Here is an 18,452-nt window from a genome sequence, read left to right as displayed (position 1 = left end):
GATATATTACTTTGGAAAACAGGCTCTGCTTTTGTTTCTACAGAAGATGAGAACCTGTGGGTGGGTTCCTTTCAGGCTAATGTGGTTTGATGGAACAAGATCCCCTGAAAGGTCTCCATTAACCCTAAAAATAATTTGCCCAGTGAACAGGAGGAAGCAGTTTGGAGAAAACTATGTCCAAATTCCTAAAATGATTGTTTATAAATGTCTGTTTTCATTTAAAGGGCATTGATTATAAATGGTTAAATGGTCACAGTCAATCTCTTTCTAAATAAAAAGGAGGGGAGATATGATATAAAGATGAATATTTTGCATTGGTATAGATCTTAATCTATTGATATAAATTTAAGGTCAATTTGTTACACTGTGTATATGTATCTTTTTTTTTTTTTTTTTTTGGTTTTTCGAGACAGGGTTTCTCTGTGGTTTTGGAGCCTGTCCTGGAACCAGCTCTTGTAGACCAGGCTGGTCTCGAACTCACAGAGATCCGCCTGCCTCTGCCTCCCGAGTGCTGGGATTGAAGGCGTGCACCACCACCGCCCGGCTATATGTATCTGTTCTTGTTTAAGGTATTGTGTTTGTGCATCTCATTTAAAAATGTAATGTATAATTAAGAAATACAGATTAATAGATAGTCATCTATAATAGTCAAACTATAGTCATATTAGTTAGGTTTTCCAGATTACAAAAATATATTTCAGATGGATAGGTATTCTTCAAACCTTTCAAAGACTACAGAATATGGCATTTAAAAGGTTTTAAGAACTTAACTTTCCTCAACAGTGAGACATATCTGCTCCTGGCAGCACCAATTACTTCAGAGAGGTTGATGGGCATTGAATAAACTCATTATAGAATTTGCCTTTAATGTGACAAGGCTATCTATTTGAGCAAGAAACTGCTCTTGCCTGGACCACTTGATGATATACTGTATAAAATGGACATGCAAGAACCACAGAAAAATGACTACTGAACTTGCCTTAAAATGGTGAGACAGTCCTTTAGGGTTCCTGCTTCATGAAAGAGTCTGCCATTCTGCAGGACACAGAAGAAAGTGACTGACAAACTGCCAATATAAGTGAAACAGTCTTTCAAATTTCCTGTTTCATGGAAAAATCTGCCAAATACAATGGGCTTATAGTATGAAGATGGATGCCCCAATGTTACAGAAGAACTTTGGATGACTGTCCAGGCAGTGAGATGTCTCTGTCAATTCTAGAGTTTTGAAAGTTGCTTACATTGTGCTTCCTGTTTACCTAGGTAACATTATATCCTTCTGGAATCTTTGATGGAGTTGAAGACAGATAGTTATAGTTTTTCTTAGTTATGATAAAAGATAAATTAGATATGAAACTTTAGATTCACAAAGATAAAACAGATGAAAGAATATTTTCTTTAATTTTGCCAGATAGAAATAGACTAAATATTGTAATTGTAATTCTTGCTTTGTAACTGTTTTGTTATATGTAATTTTACTATGGTAAAGCTAAAACCTTCCTTTATATTTAAACAGAAAAGGGGAGATGATGTGGGATTCCCCTCTGTATGCTATGAATATGTTTTATTACCATTGGTTAATAAAGAAACTGCTTTGGCCTTTAGCAGGGCAGAGTATAGCCAGGCTGGAAGAGACATAGAGAGAAAGTAGGCGGAGTCAGATAGACGCCATGGAGCTGCTGAAGGAGAAGGACACTAGAAACTTACCGGTAAGCCACAAACTCATAGTGATACACAGATTAATAGAAATGGGTTAATTGAAGATAAAATTACTAGCTAGGAATATGCTTGAGCTATTGGCCAAACAGTATTTTAATTAACATAGTTTTGGTATGATTATTTGGGTCTGGGCAGCTGGGAAATGAATGAGCAGTCTCTGTTTACAAAGAGCACCAGGAAAGATGATGTTGGAGCCAAGTGCTAGGCTCAAGAGGATAAAAAGTTTAAAGAAAAGCCTGATGTTAAATGGAATGAAGGGAATAGTAGTCACAGGGCAAGATCCTCCCCAGCTAAGCTTCTAACCTGTGTAAAGGAATTAATTAAAGGAAAGCGTAAGCAGTGAAGGAAACTATCAAGAACAGAAAACCGATGCAAATGTAAGTGAAGGAGGGGACCAAATTCCAGTCAATCAAGGCATAGAACTTGGCAGCTTCAGCTATACAGTTCTGGCTTTAGAGTCAAGGACATAAGAAAGGAGTTATGGAATCTCCCTTTGAGGCTAAGAAAAGGATCTGAAGCTAGGGTTGCATTAGGGTCTTTGCATCTCCAAAAAGTTCCAGAAAGGCCATTGCATGAAGCTATAAAGATGAAGCCTGGATTGCCTTGGAGACCCCAAGATGTTGGAGATGCCAGAGTTGTGGGGTACCTGCCAAGGAAAGTGACAAACCAGTTGTGGAACCAGCCCAAGAGAGAAATGTATGCCGCAATCAATAAAGCTGAAAAGAGTTGGAGATCTGGAAAGTGTTTTGACATAGGACATGGGAATGCAGAGACTGGAGTTTGTCCTGCTGGCTTTAGGTCTTACTTTGATCTGACATTTTCTCACTTTGTTCCCTTCCTCCCTCTTTGAATGGTAATGTATATTCTGTGCCATTGTATGTTGGAAGTATGTGATTTGCTCTTTGATTTTCATTTTATAGTGGTTTATGGTTAAGCTATTGTCATTAGTCTCAGAAGAGACTTTGGACTTTTAAACAGTGTTCGGACTATGAAAGAGTATGAGAATTTTTGAATTTGAACTAAATAAATTTTTTATTATGATATGGCTATAAACATGGGAGCCAGGGAATGGAATGTGGATGTTTGAATAAAAATGCCACCATAAACTCATATTTTTGAATGTTTTGTTACCAGGGAGTATCACTATTTGAGAGCTGCACTCATGGCTTTGTTAGAGGAGGTGTGGCCTTGTTGAACAAAGCATTTCACTGGGAAGTTTCAAACCATGCCAGTCTCTCTCTCTCTCTCTCTCTCTCTCTCTCTCTCTCTCTCTCTCTCTCTCTTTCTCTCTCTCTCTCTCTCAGATGCCTCTCTAGCATCATGAATGCCACCATGCTCCCCATCATGATGATAATGGACTAACTTCTGAAACTGTAAGCAAACCCCAATACAAGCTTTCTTTTATAAGAGTTGCGTTGGTCATGGTGTCTCTTCTCAGCAATAGAACAGTGACTAAAGCAGGTACCATCATGGAAGAGGGACAGAAAGCTTGTAAGAACCAGAGGTTGGAGGGAACCAGAGCAAAAGGGTCTTTTAGAAAAGACAGGACCACTGCACCCATAAACACAGCAGCTGTAGTTCCCTGCCTAAGCCAGCTGACATTTCAGCATGGAGTGGGAAGGGGCTCATGAAGAGTGGGGAGTTATTAACAGCTGGATGCTTTGGGGGAGGGAAAAATTAGTCTCTTTAAAGGTGTGACCCTTGATAGATCTACCATGACCCCATGCATGGTCCCACACTCATGAATATGTGGACAGCACAGATTGATCTTAGTGAGCTATTAAACAAACAACAAATATGAACTTGATCGGGGGGGTGATGGCGGGTGGTTCTCGGAGGAGTTGGCGGGAGAAACAGGAGTGAATATGAATAAAATGCATTGTAGCACACACGAGCTCCTCCATGAATACTATTTTTTAAATTAATCTTTTGCTTTGGCCAATGAGATGACTCAATATCGTTATTTGCCATACAAACCTAGACTAAGTTTGATTCCTAAAGAATACATATTTTTTTTTTTTTTTTTTTTTTTTTTTGGTTTTTCGAGACAGGGTTTTTCTGTGGTTTTGGAGCCTGTCCTGGAACTAGCTCTGTAGACCAGGCTGGTCTCGAACTCACAGAGATCCACCTGCCTCTGCCTCCCGAGTGCTGGGATTAAAGGCGTGCGCCACCACCGCCCGGCTAAGAATACATATTTTTAAAAAGTCAGATGCAGTGAGGCAGATTTGTAACCCTAGCACTCCTATAGCCAGATGGACAGCAGAGACAAGAGAATCATCCGAATGCTGAAGGGCCGGGTAGCCTAAAATGCAGTGTAGGAGAAAAGACCCTAACAATATGAAAGAGAGGACCAAGTCCCCAAAGTTTTTCTCTGACCTTTACTTCCAGGCCATGTATGTGTGTGTACGCTCATGTGCATGTGCACGAGCGCGCGCACACACACACACTAATAATAGTTTTTGCTAATTTGTGTTTTGTTACTTTTTGAAATGATTATCTCACATAGCAGTGGATGACTTTATAAATACCCTGGGTCTGTCTCTTAATTGCTGGGATAACATGCATGCACCTCCATTCTTGGCTAAGATGATTATTGAGAGGTTTTCCTGACTGCTGAGTTTCGAGAATTTATTACACACTGTGAACACTGACTGTTTCTCAAGTGTGTTTTCAGTGTATGTTCCCAAACTGCATTTAATCTTTGCATTCTCTTACAACTTTCCTTGATAGAAAATTTTTTTTAAAAAAAAATTTTGGTAAAGTATAATAATCAATTAGTGACTCATGCAAGTCAGGCTGGCTTTGAACTCATGGCTATCCTCTTCTCTGGGGCTGAGGTTTTAAAAGTGAGCCATCACTCCTGGAGGATGCTTTCTTCTTCTGTTTTGCTGACACAGACTCTTTATCTCCATTCCTTCCTTCCCTTGTGAGCTTATTTCACACTCCCTTTAGAACTTATTCAGTTTTAGCCCTGGGGATTGAATACAGGCTTTGGGTGTGCTAAGTGTCCTAGCACTGAGTGACAGCGACAGGCCCTGGAAGTTTCCTTTTACAGTAGATTACTTAGATTACTGAACCAAGACCCATATCCTTAGATTTTTTAAAAAGAAGTTTTACATTGCTAGAGACTGAACCCAAGGCCTTGTGTATACTATCTTCTTTCTTTTGTACTTTTCTCCCTTTTGAGACAACCTTACTATGTTGTCTGGGATGGCCTTGGGTTCAAGTGTCTCTCCTGCCTCAGTCTCCCTGGTGGTAGCTGAGGTGTGGGTACCTACCACTGTGCCCTGCTTTTTTCCACATACTGTGAAACTGCACTTGCCTTTGCTATTCATTCAAAATGCTTACCAATTTCCCTGAGACCTTCTCCTTGGCCCAAGGAGCACCGAGAAGCTGTTTAGTTTCCAGGCATTGGAGATAAACAGGGAAGTTCTTTTGACCTCCAGTGTAATTCCATTAAGATCACAGAACGTGCTGAGTGTGACTTGTTTTTACTCAGTTGAGGTTTGTTGTGGGATCCAGGATATGGGCTGCTTTGGTGGGTGCTTGATATGACTTTGAAAATCCTATGTTCGGCTACCCTAGCCAGAGTTCTTCATAGATGTCAATCAGATCCACAGGGTTTATGGTGGTGCATCTTTCTAGGTCTTCCCTGATACTCTGAATTCTTGTTCATTCAAAAACACTGGACTGAAAATGCTGAAGCTTCCGATCGCAACTGTGTGTTTCGATTCCCCCCTTCGGTTCTATCAGTGTGTTTAAATATCTGCTGTCTGGTGCATACGTCTCAGACTATTCTGTCTCCTGAGTGAGCCGGCCTCGGGGAGCTGACTGTGCTCATTGTGAGCCCTCATACACCCTGTTCTCAAGCCTACATCCATCTGGTCCAGCTTTCTTCTTCCACACCAGCTTCTTGGAGCCGTTTTATCTCATATTTGTGCTATGACATTTAAAACAGATTTTTTTTTTGTGGATAAGCATAATTTGATCTTTTTCTTTTATCTACTTTAATCTTTGTCATTATTAGTTCAATTTTGTTATTTTTTTTTTAAAAAAACTGTGATCTTCTTCTATCTCCACTTTCTGTGGGCCACGAAATTATGGCAGCTTGATAGGGGTGCTGACCAGGATTGTTCTGGGCAACTAAATTTGTGGCAAGGCTACTCCAGCAAGTCCCAAGTGGTTTCATTTACATATCTGTATCATTCATATTTAATATAATTATCCATATTTCTTTATTCACACCTATCATCTTATTTGCATTTCTCTGTTCCCTCCCTTTTTGGTTTTTGGGTTATTTGCATGTCTTTTGGTATTCTATTTAGTCTGCCTGTTGGTTTGTTTTTAACCCCATCCCTTATAGACCTGCTCCTCACGGGGTGATAATAATATTCTATACTAGCTTCTCACATCTACTTAGACTGCATCACCTCTGTTGCGTTTCTTTGACAGAACAACTGTAATGAAGTACCACACCAGTGATGCTTAAAGAACAGAAGTTAAACAGAAGACTTTTTTTTTCTTATCACTGGGCATTCAAAAGTCACAGTGCAGGAGGTCGGGTTCCTTGTGTGGGCTGAGCACAGACTTTTCGAGGCTAGCTTATGTTTGTTTCACCGTATTATCTTCCTTTTATGTGTCTCTAGGTCCACGCTGTGCCTTGTTATAAGGACACCCATCACTTGGATTAAGGTCTGACCTCAGGAATTTATTTTAACTGGATTACCTTTGCACAGATCCTCTCTTCAAGCAAATTTTATTTTGAGGTCTTCAGGGCTCAGTCCTTTAACATGGGCATTTAGAAGAGATACCATTTAACCTGTAACATCTCTATATACTGAAAATTATGTCAGTGTTATATTTTGGCTTTCAAATTAAAGAACCTAATGAAAGAAAGCAGTCCGTTAAACATGTCAAGATATTTGCATTTCCATCCTCCTTTCAGAATTGCTTCTCTTTAATCTGAAGGAGTTCCCATAGGCTTTGTAAGGTAGATCTGCTGGTAGTGGTCCACCATAGCATTGTCTCTTCTACTTGCTGCCCTGTGATCTCTTCCCTAGATCTAGGTCCAATTCTTCTATTTGTTTTGTAAACACATTTCTAAAATTCACTGTCTTTCTGATTAAAAATCCAACTGTTTGAATTGTTTTCTGCAATTGAAAAATCAAGGTTATTTAATATTGCTACAGCTTTCTTTCTTGGTAGTTTTGTTTTGAAGTGTCCAGGTTTCTTTTGATACAAGTTCAAACTGTTTGGGTACGTTACTGTGCTTCTGGCATCTAAGTTTGGGCTGTTTATCAGATTTGGCTCCAGTCACTCACTTTTCATCTTGTTTGTACGCCGTGGTCTTTATCTCCTTTCCGTGCATACCTGACATTTGCTGTTATCCCATGGGTCTCCTGAGCTATTCTTGTTTGTCACAATCTCTTCTTTCTTCTTCTTAAGTTTGATGAATTCTCTTGCTCTATATTCAAGTTTGCTTCCTCTTGCCTTTCTCAGTCCCATCAGGCACTTGAAATTCTCCCATATGTTTGCTGCTATGGACTGTAGAGTTTGCATGTAAATTTCCCATTTGGCTCCTCTCTCTCTCTCTCTCTCTCTCTCTCTCTCTCTCTCTCTCTCTCTCTCTCTGTGTGTGTGTGTGTGTGTGTCTTTCTTTCTGTCTTTACAGTCAGCAGTTTTGGCCATTACTTGTTGAAATGTGACTTTTATAGATGTTTGAAATGTTTTTCTGATATTTCCAGCAACTGCGTCATTTGGGATTGGTTATCTACTGCCTTACCTCTTGTCCTGATAAGGACATGTTTCCTGTTTTTCCTGATATTAAGTCATTGTGAATCACATCCTGTTCCTTTGAAAACTATTCTTTGAATGTCTGAGTTTTTGTTTATTTATTTGTTTATTTTTGTTAAACTTTGTGGAGGTTTAGATTTTTGCTTAAACAAGTAATCACTCTGGTCATGGTCATACTATAAGTTCCAAAGCACCATCTTCAGGCTGTGTTTCAATTTCAGTTCTTTCAAAGCTTCCGTGGACCTTTCAGCTCTGTTCACCGTGTGCACGCATGAGGCCACATGTGTACCACCAAGCCACCAGCATGGGGCCTGAGCAGTGCTCCCTTCTGTACTTCAGTCCCAGAGGCTTGGTTTCCTGCTCAGGGTCACAAAGCAAAGTAAACCCCGGGGCTGAACTCTGGGGTTTACTCAGTCTTCTGGCTCATTTTCATGAGTGTTCTCCCCACACCGTCCCCAGTGCCTTCTGTCTTCCAAGAGTCCTGATCTTTGTCGATGTCAAATGACACTTGAGCAGAAGATGACACTCTACTGAAAAGCCAGGACTTTGGTTTCCTGGCTGCACGAGTACTTTCCGAGAATTGCATCTACTTTCTGGAGCCAAGTGTTAGCGAAAGAAAAACAACAACAGAGCAAAGTCCAGAGGCTCCTTCCCACAGTCTGAATCCCTGGGAAGCTAGGCAAGAGTTACTGTAAACTCCCGGGCCATCTGGGATACCGGCATCAGACCCTGTCTCCCAAAGCAAACAGGGAAAAGAGGCAAAGCCAGTAGAGTTGACTGAAGAAGGGGCAACAGGCTTCTCTCCCTGCTCTTGAAATGGAAATCACTATGACCCTAAAGAAGGCTTTGTTCCCCGGGGGTTTCAGGGCCAGCTCAATTTGCCTTTGTGAACACTGGACTTGTGTTTCCCTTTTGAGGCGGAACAAGTGACCCTTGAGAATATGATTTAACGCCTTCCGCATCTCCTTGTCTTTATACAAAGTAGCAGCAGGCATGTCTGCAATCCTCTACTGAGCAGGGAAACGAAGGCATTTCCCTGATCTTAGGGTTAGTTTGTCCAGAAAAGAAACTATGGTAAAGAGTCAAGAGAGGAAAGGAAGAAAGAAAAGAAAAAATATTTCCTGGGAACCTTCCATATCCCTGATATTATGTGAGGATTCCATGCCTATTAATTACCTAGACTTCCAAAAATAACTTTCAAAGCTGGGTACGGTAGTACAGGTTTATAACCTCAATACTGGAGAGTTTGAGGCAGGGGGATGACAAGTTTAAAGCTAGCTTAAACTGCATAGGAAGTTCTTGTCTCTATAACAAAAGCAGTAACACTTATATATTCTTCAGATGGTGTCCTGCTTACAGACATTTGGGGTTCAGGTGATGTCAGCTATGGGTTCCCCTGTTGTATTTTCAAACTGTAAGTAGTCCAAAATGCCAGCTCTCCCTGCTATGCTACACTGCCCCCCCCCCCCCACACACACAGTGACACTCTTCCTCCACCAGGGCTACACCTACTTTAACAAAGCCACACCTCCTAATATCACCACTCCCTATGGAGGCCATTTTCTTCCCGACCACCACAAAGCCCAACTCTCTGAAACCGTAAGGTCAGTGAAACGCTTCCTTCTTTCACTTGTTCCTTTCTCTACCCAGAGATGCAGTGGAGAAAGAGCTTAGAGCCAGGTAAATGTCAGCTCCTCCTCTCACAGGGCGGCTCTTGGTCTTTTGCCCTCTCCAGCAAATGTACAAAACCTTCCTCACTTTCTCACAGGGGGAATTGTTTCAATGAGTTAGTTAAAAGGCCCCACTTGACTTCCAGCCTCATGTTTAATAACTGTTGGCTGCCTCCTGCCTTCCAGAGAGATCTTTCAGGGTCTATCTGAACTAACTCCGGGGGCTCTGACTCATTTGTTTATTGGGAACTTGTTAGAAGGTTGTGGACTATTGGGGTGGAGAAATGGGGGAGTAAAGCGCTGGCCTTGCAAACGTGAGGAACCCAGAACTCATGAAAAAAGTCAGACTCAGTGGCAGCCACTTGTCATCCCAGTGCTGGGGGAGGGGGGGGGACAGAGACGTCACTGGCCAGCTAGCCTAGCCTTCTTTGAAGTTCCAGGCTAGTGAGAGGCCTTGTCTCTGAAAAAGATGGATGTCACAGAGGACCAAGGTTGTTCCCAGGCCTTAACCTCCTCACACATACACACGCACTCTGACCTACAAACACTAACATACACACAGAGACACAGACACACACAGAGACACATACACAACACATGCACACACATGCACATGTACCCACACACCCACACACCCACACACAGATGTTTTGAATTAGCACAATATTTTTCTCATTACACAGTGCACACAAAACAAAATCATTCATCCTGACAGACACTAACTTAAGTGTATAATACGGAACGAAGCTCAGAATCCTACTTGTCAGATGGGTGCGATTCCACAAAATACCCAGCAAAGGGGCAGTAGATCCGAGGCTGCAGGTCCTTCACCAGCTGGGCTTTGTAATTCAGAAGCTTTCTTCTTTCCGCCTTAATGAACTGGGCTTTCCATTCCTCTGAAAGGACATGTTTGAGGTTAGCATTCTCCATTCATCAGTTTTTGAAAGTGAATGCCCTAGTTCCCAGCTTCTTAAACTGGGCTGTAACCCAACACAGGATGTATAACTAAATGTGGCACTCACAAGAAAATCAACATCTGTGAGGTTTCTGAGAATTCAACAAAACTTAATTTTAAAGATCATGCACATAATGGCACTGCTCACCTGTGCTGTGCTGTGTGACATCACCGCTCATCATGTGATGTCACTGAAGCCTTGGTTCTGAGCACACACCAGGTATGCTTTGCACTGGGCATGTCATCACACATCACAACACAATTGTGTGTGCCCTTGGCTCACATTCAGAACCACCACATGCTATGAACTGTGTGCTTTTACTGTACACGCCACCTTTTATGATCTCATAGAAACAGAATGGTTTAATTGAGGAAAACAAAGACTTCATATTTTCTTAGCATCCTCCCAAAGAATATATGAAATTAGTGTATCTCTGGATTCTATGGTGCTAGGGTGTTTGATATTTAAAATTGCTGTTTGAGTTGTTGACTTGAGCTTCACAAAATTTAATAGTTCAAAGAATTTTGACTTGAGATCAGGATAGAATTGCCAAAAACTTATGAAATTGACCTAAACATAATTCTGCTGTATGGCAATACACATTTATGTGAATGGATTTCTCAGAATTGGTCATAAAATCAAAATATCAATCAACTTTGAAAACTGCTGGAGACACCCCACATCTACTGTATCAAATATTCAGCCAAGATTAAATTCTTTTTTTTTTTTAAATTATTTATTTATTTATTTGTTATGTATACAATAGTCTATCTGCGTGTATGCCTGCAGGCCAGAAGAGGTCATCAGACCTTATTACAGATGGTTGTGAGCCACCATGTGGTTGCTGGGAATTGAACTCAGGACCTTTGGAAGAGCAGGCAATGCTCTTAACCGCTGAGCCATCTCTCCAGCCCAGATTAAATTCTTAATGTAAATAAGTAAGCATAACATTTGAACATAAACATTTACTTCATTTTTAATAAATACTAAATTATATGTGTAGCAAAGAATCTTTTAAAATAAATTTGTTTATAATTTATTATCAGCAAATACTTGACTTGCATCCTGGTTTTAGATACTTATATGCTCAAGGCTGCATAAAGATTTCTCTGGTGCCAACAAATGGAAACATTTACTAAATCTTGCTCTACTGGACAGGGACTTGCTGTGAAAAAATGGAGGGGACGAGTAAGACAGAAGGAAAATTATCCCTGTGATAATGGAGATGTGTCCTCAGTTTGATTTAGCTAATTTTGATTATTTACCAGGAGATCAACCACGGGTCCCAAGCTTGCTTTCTTGTTTGTTATATTTTTGGAGACTTTAGTTTAATACAGGGAAGCCCATTCTATGTACACTGTAACTCCTATAGTTTATTTTAATATAGGCAAGCCCATTCTATATACACTGAAACTTCTATAGTCGTTAACATTTTAATAGTGTGTACGTGACTGGTACATTATAAAACTGAACTCTATTCTCGTAACCTGACAACTCACAGTGACTAAAATCACCAGTTTGGTTGTTAGTCATAGTTAGCATCAAAGTCCAGCCCACCACTTACAGAACTGAGTAAGTGAGCTACCTTCCGTCTCCTCCTCTGTCAACGGACTCATGATAGATACCTCACAGTTTCCCGCTCTCTCTTCCCCTCGCTCCCTCCCGGTGTTTATTACACACCGTCTACACTCCAGAGGAGCTCTGGGGGTACTAAGCTTGCAGTACTGAATAAGACGATAAATCTTATGAGCAAGAAATTGAACGTGATCCCAAGGAATCTTTTTCCTAGTGAAAGAAACCAGTTTTCAAAGGGAAAATAAAAGAATTATATAAAGTGAAATAAAGCAAGTGTATAAAGTGACGTGGATAGTATAGCAGGGCTGTACAGTGGGGGTGTATTTGTGCTGAGCTGGGGTGGCATGGTCACCTTAGACAAGGCAGGCAGGGAGTGTCTGTGTTGAGGTGGGGTGGTGTGGGGGCCCACAGATGTGAGTCCTCTTCCACCTTGACTGAAGGTCAGAGAGGTTGAGCTTCTTTTTACTTTTCAAAGTTGTTGGCAACAGGTGCAGCAACAAACAAGAAACCCAACCTAGGGTGTGGTTACTTGGTGTTTCCGACTTTAAGATGGCCCATAGAGGTGGGTCCTCTCCACCCTGACCAAAGGTCGGAGAATTCAAGCCTATTCCTGCTCCTTCATTTTAAAACAGGTTTGACACAGGGAGTGGTTGCCTACAGGACACTTGGTCTAGGGTATATTTACTACATATCCTGCCCAAGCATCAGAATGCTTAACTCAGGAAATAGTGACTTGATGTCTCAAGTATTGAAGCAAGTGACTGTTCTGGTTGTCCTTTGTGTCATGTTAAAGCAGTCTTTGTTTACTCCTCCCCTCCCCCCGCTACTGGGGTAAGAAACCATATGGAAAATAAATGTGGGCAGATTCAGTATTCACTGAGTTGCTCTCCTGGTACTCTCCTATATCTCTGTGTTTCTTTCATATCTCTGTCTATTCTGCCAACATTTCTAACCCATACACTCCTACCCTGGAACAAACGAACCTGTCTAGGCTGGATCCCGACAGGGTGGCATGGTCACCTTTAGACGGGGCAGTCAGGGAACAGACAGACAGTAGTTGAATTGAGACACATGGGAGATTGATGGTCATGTGGAGTTTAACAACAGGAGGAATGAAAACAGTCAACATGACAAGCTGGCCCGGGGTAGACCAGGAGCGTTAGCCTGAGGACACCAGCAGGCAGCAAAGGAGCCAACTGAGCACACTGGGAGGCAACTGGTCAGGGAAGTCTAGGATTAAACAGGACCTAGAGTTGCAGCACACAGGGCGTGGTTCTATAACTCTTGAAATTGAAGTCTGATAGATAAGATAAGGACACAGAAAAAAATAAAAATTACACTCAACTTGACATAATCACTATAAACATCTTTTATATACCAGACCTTTGTACACATGTATCTGTATTACACACACACACACATGGAATTATGCCAGTCAACTTTCCATAATTATATTTTTGCCTCTCTTATATTTGCCTTTAACTATATTTTAACTCTTTCTGGCAAAATGTTTCTTCTTTGACTCCACACACCTTGGGAGGCAGCGAATACAAACACATGGGAGGAGGCAGTAAACTAGCCGAGGGAGCTAGCTTCATTTTTGTCACATTGCACCACGAGGCTCACTTACCCAACATCGTAAGCTATTAGAACTTTGGGGGCTTGTATCAAGGATCAAAACTAAGCTCTCTCACACATATACTTCCCTCATACAAATCCCAGCACTGCTCTTGGGTCCAGAGTAGAAAGCTCCAGGGTGGGAATCCACACTGCAGAATTTCCTCCTCTGGCTATGCCACCCTCGAACACTCCACAGAACCATTGGGAAATATCCACACTGAATCCCATGCACTGCATTCTTGACCTCATCCAGAGTCACCCGTGCCGTCCTTTCCTGGTCCCTCCCTGGGCTCCACACTGTGATACTTGGTGACTGTCTTTCTTAGCTCCTCATAGATTCCCCCGCCCCCAAGCGTGCGCTTGGCTCCTTCACACCAGCGTCCCCTGCACACTCAACCACTGCATTCTAGGCTGGAAACCTCAGTGTCCAGTGTCTGTGGTTCATAAGCCTGGCTTTGTAACAGAGCGCAAGCCCCTTTGAGCAGGAACCGTATGCCAGTTATCTCTGTACTTTTTCTCATGGCATCTGTCCAAGCACCGTGCCCGATGATCGGTATCAGTAGGATATAAATTATTACCGGTAAATTTTCCACCACTGAAGGTCATTGGAAAGCCTGATGCTCCTCCAGCAAAATCACTCATCATTAGAGCAACTTTCTCAGGCAGCCTTCCCCCATTGGGTCTGGTGCAGTCCACGGTGTTGAGTATTTTATGACCTGCGCAGAAACAACATAAAATCTGAAACAGTCCAGTTTGGATGGCCAAGCCAACATGGTTGTCCAGTGCAGTCTATATAATCTGATTCAGTTGATTTTAGAAGAATTGTTATGTTCCCCTAAAACCCAAACAAATTAAACAGACAGAAAGCTCAAAACACAAAGAAGAAGCTGTCAGAGTCTAGAGTTTTACAGTGTTCTGATATCCAAGTGAAGCAGTTTATCCTTTGGGCTGGATGGGTTCTGGGTGCCTTATGGATCATCAGCCTGATTCCACTGTGGCTCACATAATACTCCTCTAACTGTCTCCAGATGCTGAAGCTACGGATCCCAGTCAACAGAGATGCCCCTATTTCTGGCAAATTCTATGTACAATGATGTTCCAAATGATGACTGTGTAACTAAGGCCAGGCCTCGCTCTTGATGAAGTTTTCTAGTGACAGGATTTTGAACCTTGTCATTTTGTTTTGTTCTGCTTTGCTTTGCTCTTGGAGACAGGGTCTTATAGAGGCCAGGCTGGCCTGGGCTGTTTATCATAGGATGACCCTGAATTTCCGTCCTTCCTGCTTCTAACTGCTGGGATCATGGGTGTGTACCACCACACACGGCAATATGATAAAAGGGACTCATAACATTTATTCAACAATAAATTAATGATAGCATTGAAGCAATGTAAATAGTCACTCCCTTGTGCTAAAAGCTATGTACTTGTCATGACAGACTCCTAAATACTGACAAGTTTTCATTTGGAGGGATAAAAGATCTAAAGTGTTCATTTTCCTAAGACAAGAGCATAGTATATTGTGTTCTCTTAGATGGCAAGGGCAGAAGATGAGAACAGATTTCAGACAGCAGCCATCCTACCCACGGCATGCCTCATTTTCTATTGCTTGCAAGGATGGGAAGGCACCTTTGTACTCCACGATAATGCATGTGTCCATCTCAGGATGAACGCCATCCATCAAGATCATGAACCGGAGATTGCTGTCTACCTGCAATCCGACAGAAAAAAAAAAAATCTGTCAGGCAGTTCTACCTTGATTTAATATTGAGAAGGCTGACATTTTGAGAAAGATTGGTAAATCAGATAAAAATTGAAAGGAAGAAAAAAATCGTACTTTATGCAGAACTGGATTTATTAGCCTGTTTTATAAGGTCATACATTTGACCCTATAAACAGGACAGAAATCTTTTAGCAAATGCAGTTATGTCCAAAACTGAAGCTTGAATACAGGTTTTATTTATCATGCTCCATGTACAGACAATATGGGCCACTATCTATACATTTAAACATCACCTCAGAAAGCATAATAAAACAGATCTCTAACCTGTTGCCATAGTCCAAACGGTACCACATTGATGTTAGTTAACCGGACACCACTCTGGTCAAGATTCCAAAACACAGGCCTTTCTGTGTCACCAACATAAATGGGAATGTCTGGTCGCCTCTGGGAAAGCAGCTTCAGAGTAGGATAGCTAGGTCAGAGGGGTGGAAACAGCAAAATATTAAAAAAAAAAAAATGGGATTCACCAGGAAGAAAACAACGTGTTGACTTTCTGAAAAGGAAGCAGTTATAAATTAGCCTTTCATGAGAGCTCAGAGATGGGTTCCTTCTCACAGTCACGGCAACATCTCAGGAGACAACACTTTCCGGCTAGAACATCCATGGTGGAATGGACATGAGCCAAGTGTGTGAGTCCAGCATTCCACGGCAGCACTGCTCTGAATGACGAGGTCGGATGGGGTGAGGAGTGGCGGGAGTCAGAGAGAGAGTCACGCAGAAGTTGCTGCAAGATGAATGTCTTCATAATTTTCCTAAGTAGCAGCTCTCAGTAAAACAGAGGACACGGCACAGGACAGGAGGAGCCTGTGGGTCTCCGCCATGTTCTCCAAAGGCAGAAAGCTACGCTGACTTTGTTTATCCTTTGCAGGGCCCAGAGAGGCCATACAGTAAAATTTAATGGAAATGCTTAACGTAGTCTCAACTCTGTAACTAGTCATCCGGGTCTATGGAACTGCTTACATACATGAAGGCAATTTGCATTTCTATTGAGCATTCATGACAGAAGATTTTTATGTAGCACTGTAGAGTGTGGTAGAAGGATGAACAAAGGGCTAAGTACCCATTCTATCACGGGTGTTTCCACATATTTGAATTCTTTTTCTGTTGTGGGTTTTGTTGTTGTTGTTGTTTGTTTTTTGGGGGGGTGTTTTCCTTGTTTTGGTTGAGATAGGGTTTCGTTGTGTAGCCCAAGCTGCCCCGAGTTCCTAGAAATCCTCCTGACTTATCCTCTTGAGTACTAGGATTTGGGGCATGAGTCATTTGATTCTTATTGTATTCTCTCGGGATTTTGTTTTTTATAGATGAAAAGAACATAGTCATAAATGTACAAGTAATACAAACAATAAACTGGTGTTGAAACTTATTTTTCTGGCCAAACTAGCACTGCCTCCGTTAGAAGATAGTTTCCTTTTAGAATCAGACTAGCATCTGGGCATGGTACCACATGCCTACAATCTCCTACAGACAAATACATAAAAGACTCAGACTATCATATAAAATGAAATATAATGCCGTACGCACAAACAAAATATGTATGCCAATATGTATTCCCTGTACTAAGATAATATTCCTATGAGTTGGGAAGGAGAAATGGTGAGAAAGCAGGTTTTCTTCTCTAAGCAAAAGATTTAAAAATTCCAGGATTCTTTTGACTTGCCTTTAATCTCTGAGTTCAGAAAACAGATTTTGCATCATAAAGATGAGGGGGAAAAAATGACCCCCAGGAGACTTATTTACCGTTCTGTAGCTATAGTGGCATGAAGGAACATGTCCCCAGAGTCTTGACCATTTGAATACTTGGTCCCTAGTAGCCAGCAGTTGGGGTAGGCTTAGGAGGTGTGGCCTCAGAGGAAGTATGTCACCAGGGCATTCTCTCTGCTTCCTGCTCCCGGTTTAGTATGTTGCTGCTCTAACCATGGCAACAGTCAGCTCCTCAGCCCACCCAGGGTGACCTCTAATGATCTGGAACTATAAGCTCAAATAAATTGTTTCTTCTATAAGCTGCCTTGGTCCCAGTGTTTTATTGAAAGCAGCAGAAAAGTAACCAATAGCACATCAATTTCCTAAATGATGATAATCCTTACTGTTACGAAATCACCTTCATTTGAGCACTATTTGCCATACCACACTCTTTCCTCCCTTCACTTTTATATTCCAGGGAAGTCTCATTCAAAAAGTAGAGATCAGACAGTAGGATTGGGGGAAGTGACCTCGGAGGTTATTAATTGACCAGGAAAGATTCCAAGTGAAAAGGGTTTGGTTATGGAGACGGAGCAAAAGGGGAAAAGTCACCTGCGTCGGCAGTTTTCCAGGGGCAAGCACCCAGCTAATCAGTACACAGTGGGTGTTTAGGACCCTGTCCTTAGCGTTTAACAGCTTCTCCCCTGACACTGGTCCTCAACTGGCTCTTCAGGCCACCACTAGAGAGTAACTTGACCAAACGACATTTAAAGTTCTTATTCCTACCCTACCCCAAATTCAGGGCTGTCCAACAGAAGGCATCTCTCTAAGACCTGGGCAATCACATATCTCCACATCACCGCCAGTCTCGTTTGCTACAGCAAGCTATATAAAATCATCAGTACACATGCGCACCCAGGGCTGCCACAAGCTTCAGGGGAGACAACTGCAGTTCCACGAACTGGTTCAGGGTAAAAGTATTGCAACAAACGAGCAAAGCTTGGTTTGTTGTACCGCGGTCACTCAAGGGGCTAGACAGTTAAAGACGTGAGTTATAAGCGATTTATTACTGTTTCAGTTCATTCAAAATTTAAACCATTTCCCTTTAAGCCGTCTATGTGAGGACAGTCGTCTCTTCCAGTTCCACATTATTTAGAGGACAGCCAACCAACAACCAACATTTTGTCCATTGCAGGCAAACAAAGTACAGCCAGCAAACGCTTTATACAGGGTCACAGAAGAAGAAACTGTAAGTTCTTGAGAACATCGTGGGCATTGCTACGTTCAATATTAGTGACTAAGGAAAAGGGATCAAAAACTTCCACAAAGCTTAAAAATTAACACAACCCATAATTAAACACAGAGAATATGACCCACATTTTTCCGATAATTTGTTCATTAAAAAAGAAGAGAGGTTTGTTGTTGTTGTTTAGTGTGACTTCTGAATTAAAGGTTCTGCTTTCACCCTCCCTTTCGGTTGCCTGGATTTGGGAAGTGACCTTTGGGTCACTAGCACCAGGACTCACAAGAGTGCTGGCTGAGACTTGGGATTAGCTTTGGAGAACACTGTGAAGATGTTCTAAAGCAGGACACAGCAGTGAAAGATGGTGATTTTAGCACATGGGGGCTGAGACACAAAGACACAGACAGCCTGGGTGCACA

At 41.8% G+C, this 18,452-nt stretch overlaps 1 protein-coding gene across 1 annotated transcript in view; it reads right to left on the bottom strand.

Moving 5' to 3' along the window:
• LOC130885512 (cytidine monophosphate-N-acetylneuraminic acid hydroxylase) overlaps window positions 1-18,452 on the bottom strand; it is a 54,915-nt gene that overhangs the window by 24,428 nt on the left and 12,035 nt on the right. Inside the window, exons 5-8 of the mRNA XM_057787051.1 lie at window positions 15,375-15,522; window positions 14,957-15,038; window positions 13,909-14,046; window positions 9,940-10,075 (exon numbers count right to left, since the gene is read on the bottom strand). Coding sequence (XP_057643034.1) covers window positions 9,940-10,075; window positions 13,909-14,046; window positions 14,957-15,038; window positions 15,375-15,522 — 504 coding nt within the window. The remainder of the gene's footprint in view (window positions 1-9,939; window positions 10,076-13,908; window positions 14,047-14,956; window positions 15,039-15,374; window positions 15,523-18,452) is intronic.

This window comes from Chionomys nivalis, chromosome 13, assembly GCF_950005125.1.
Source record: "Chionomys nivalis chromosome 13, mChiNiv1.1, whole genome shotgun sequence".
Lineage (NCBI taxonomy): Eukaryota > Metazoa > Chordata > Mammalia > Rodentia > Cricetidae > Chionomys > Chionomys nivalis.
Note: the sequence above shows the minus strand (reverse complement) of the source record. Positions and strands in the feature narration are given on the sequence as shown.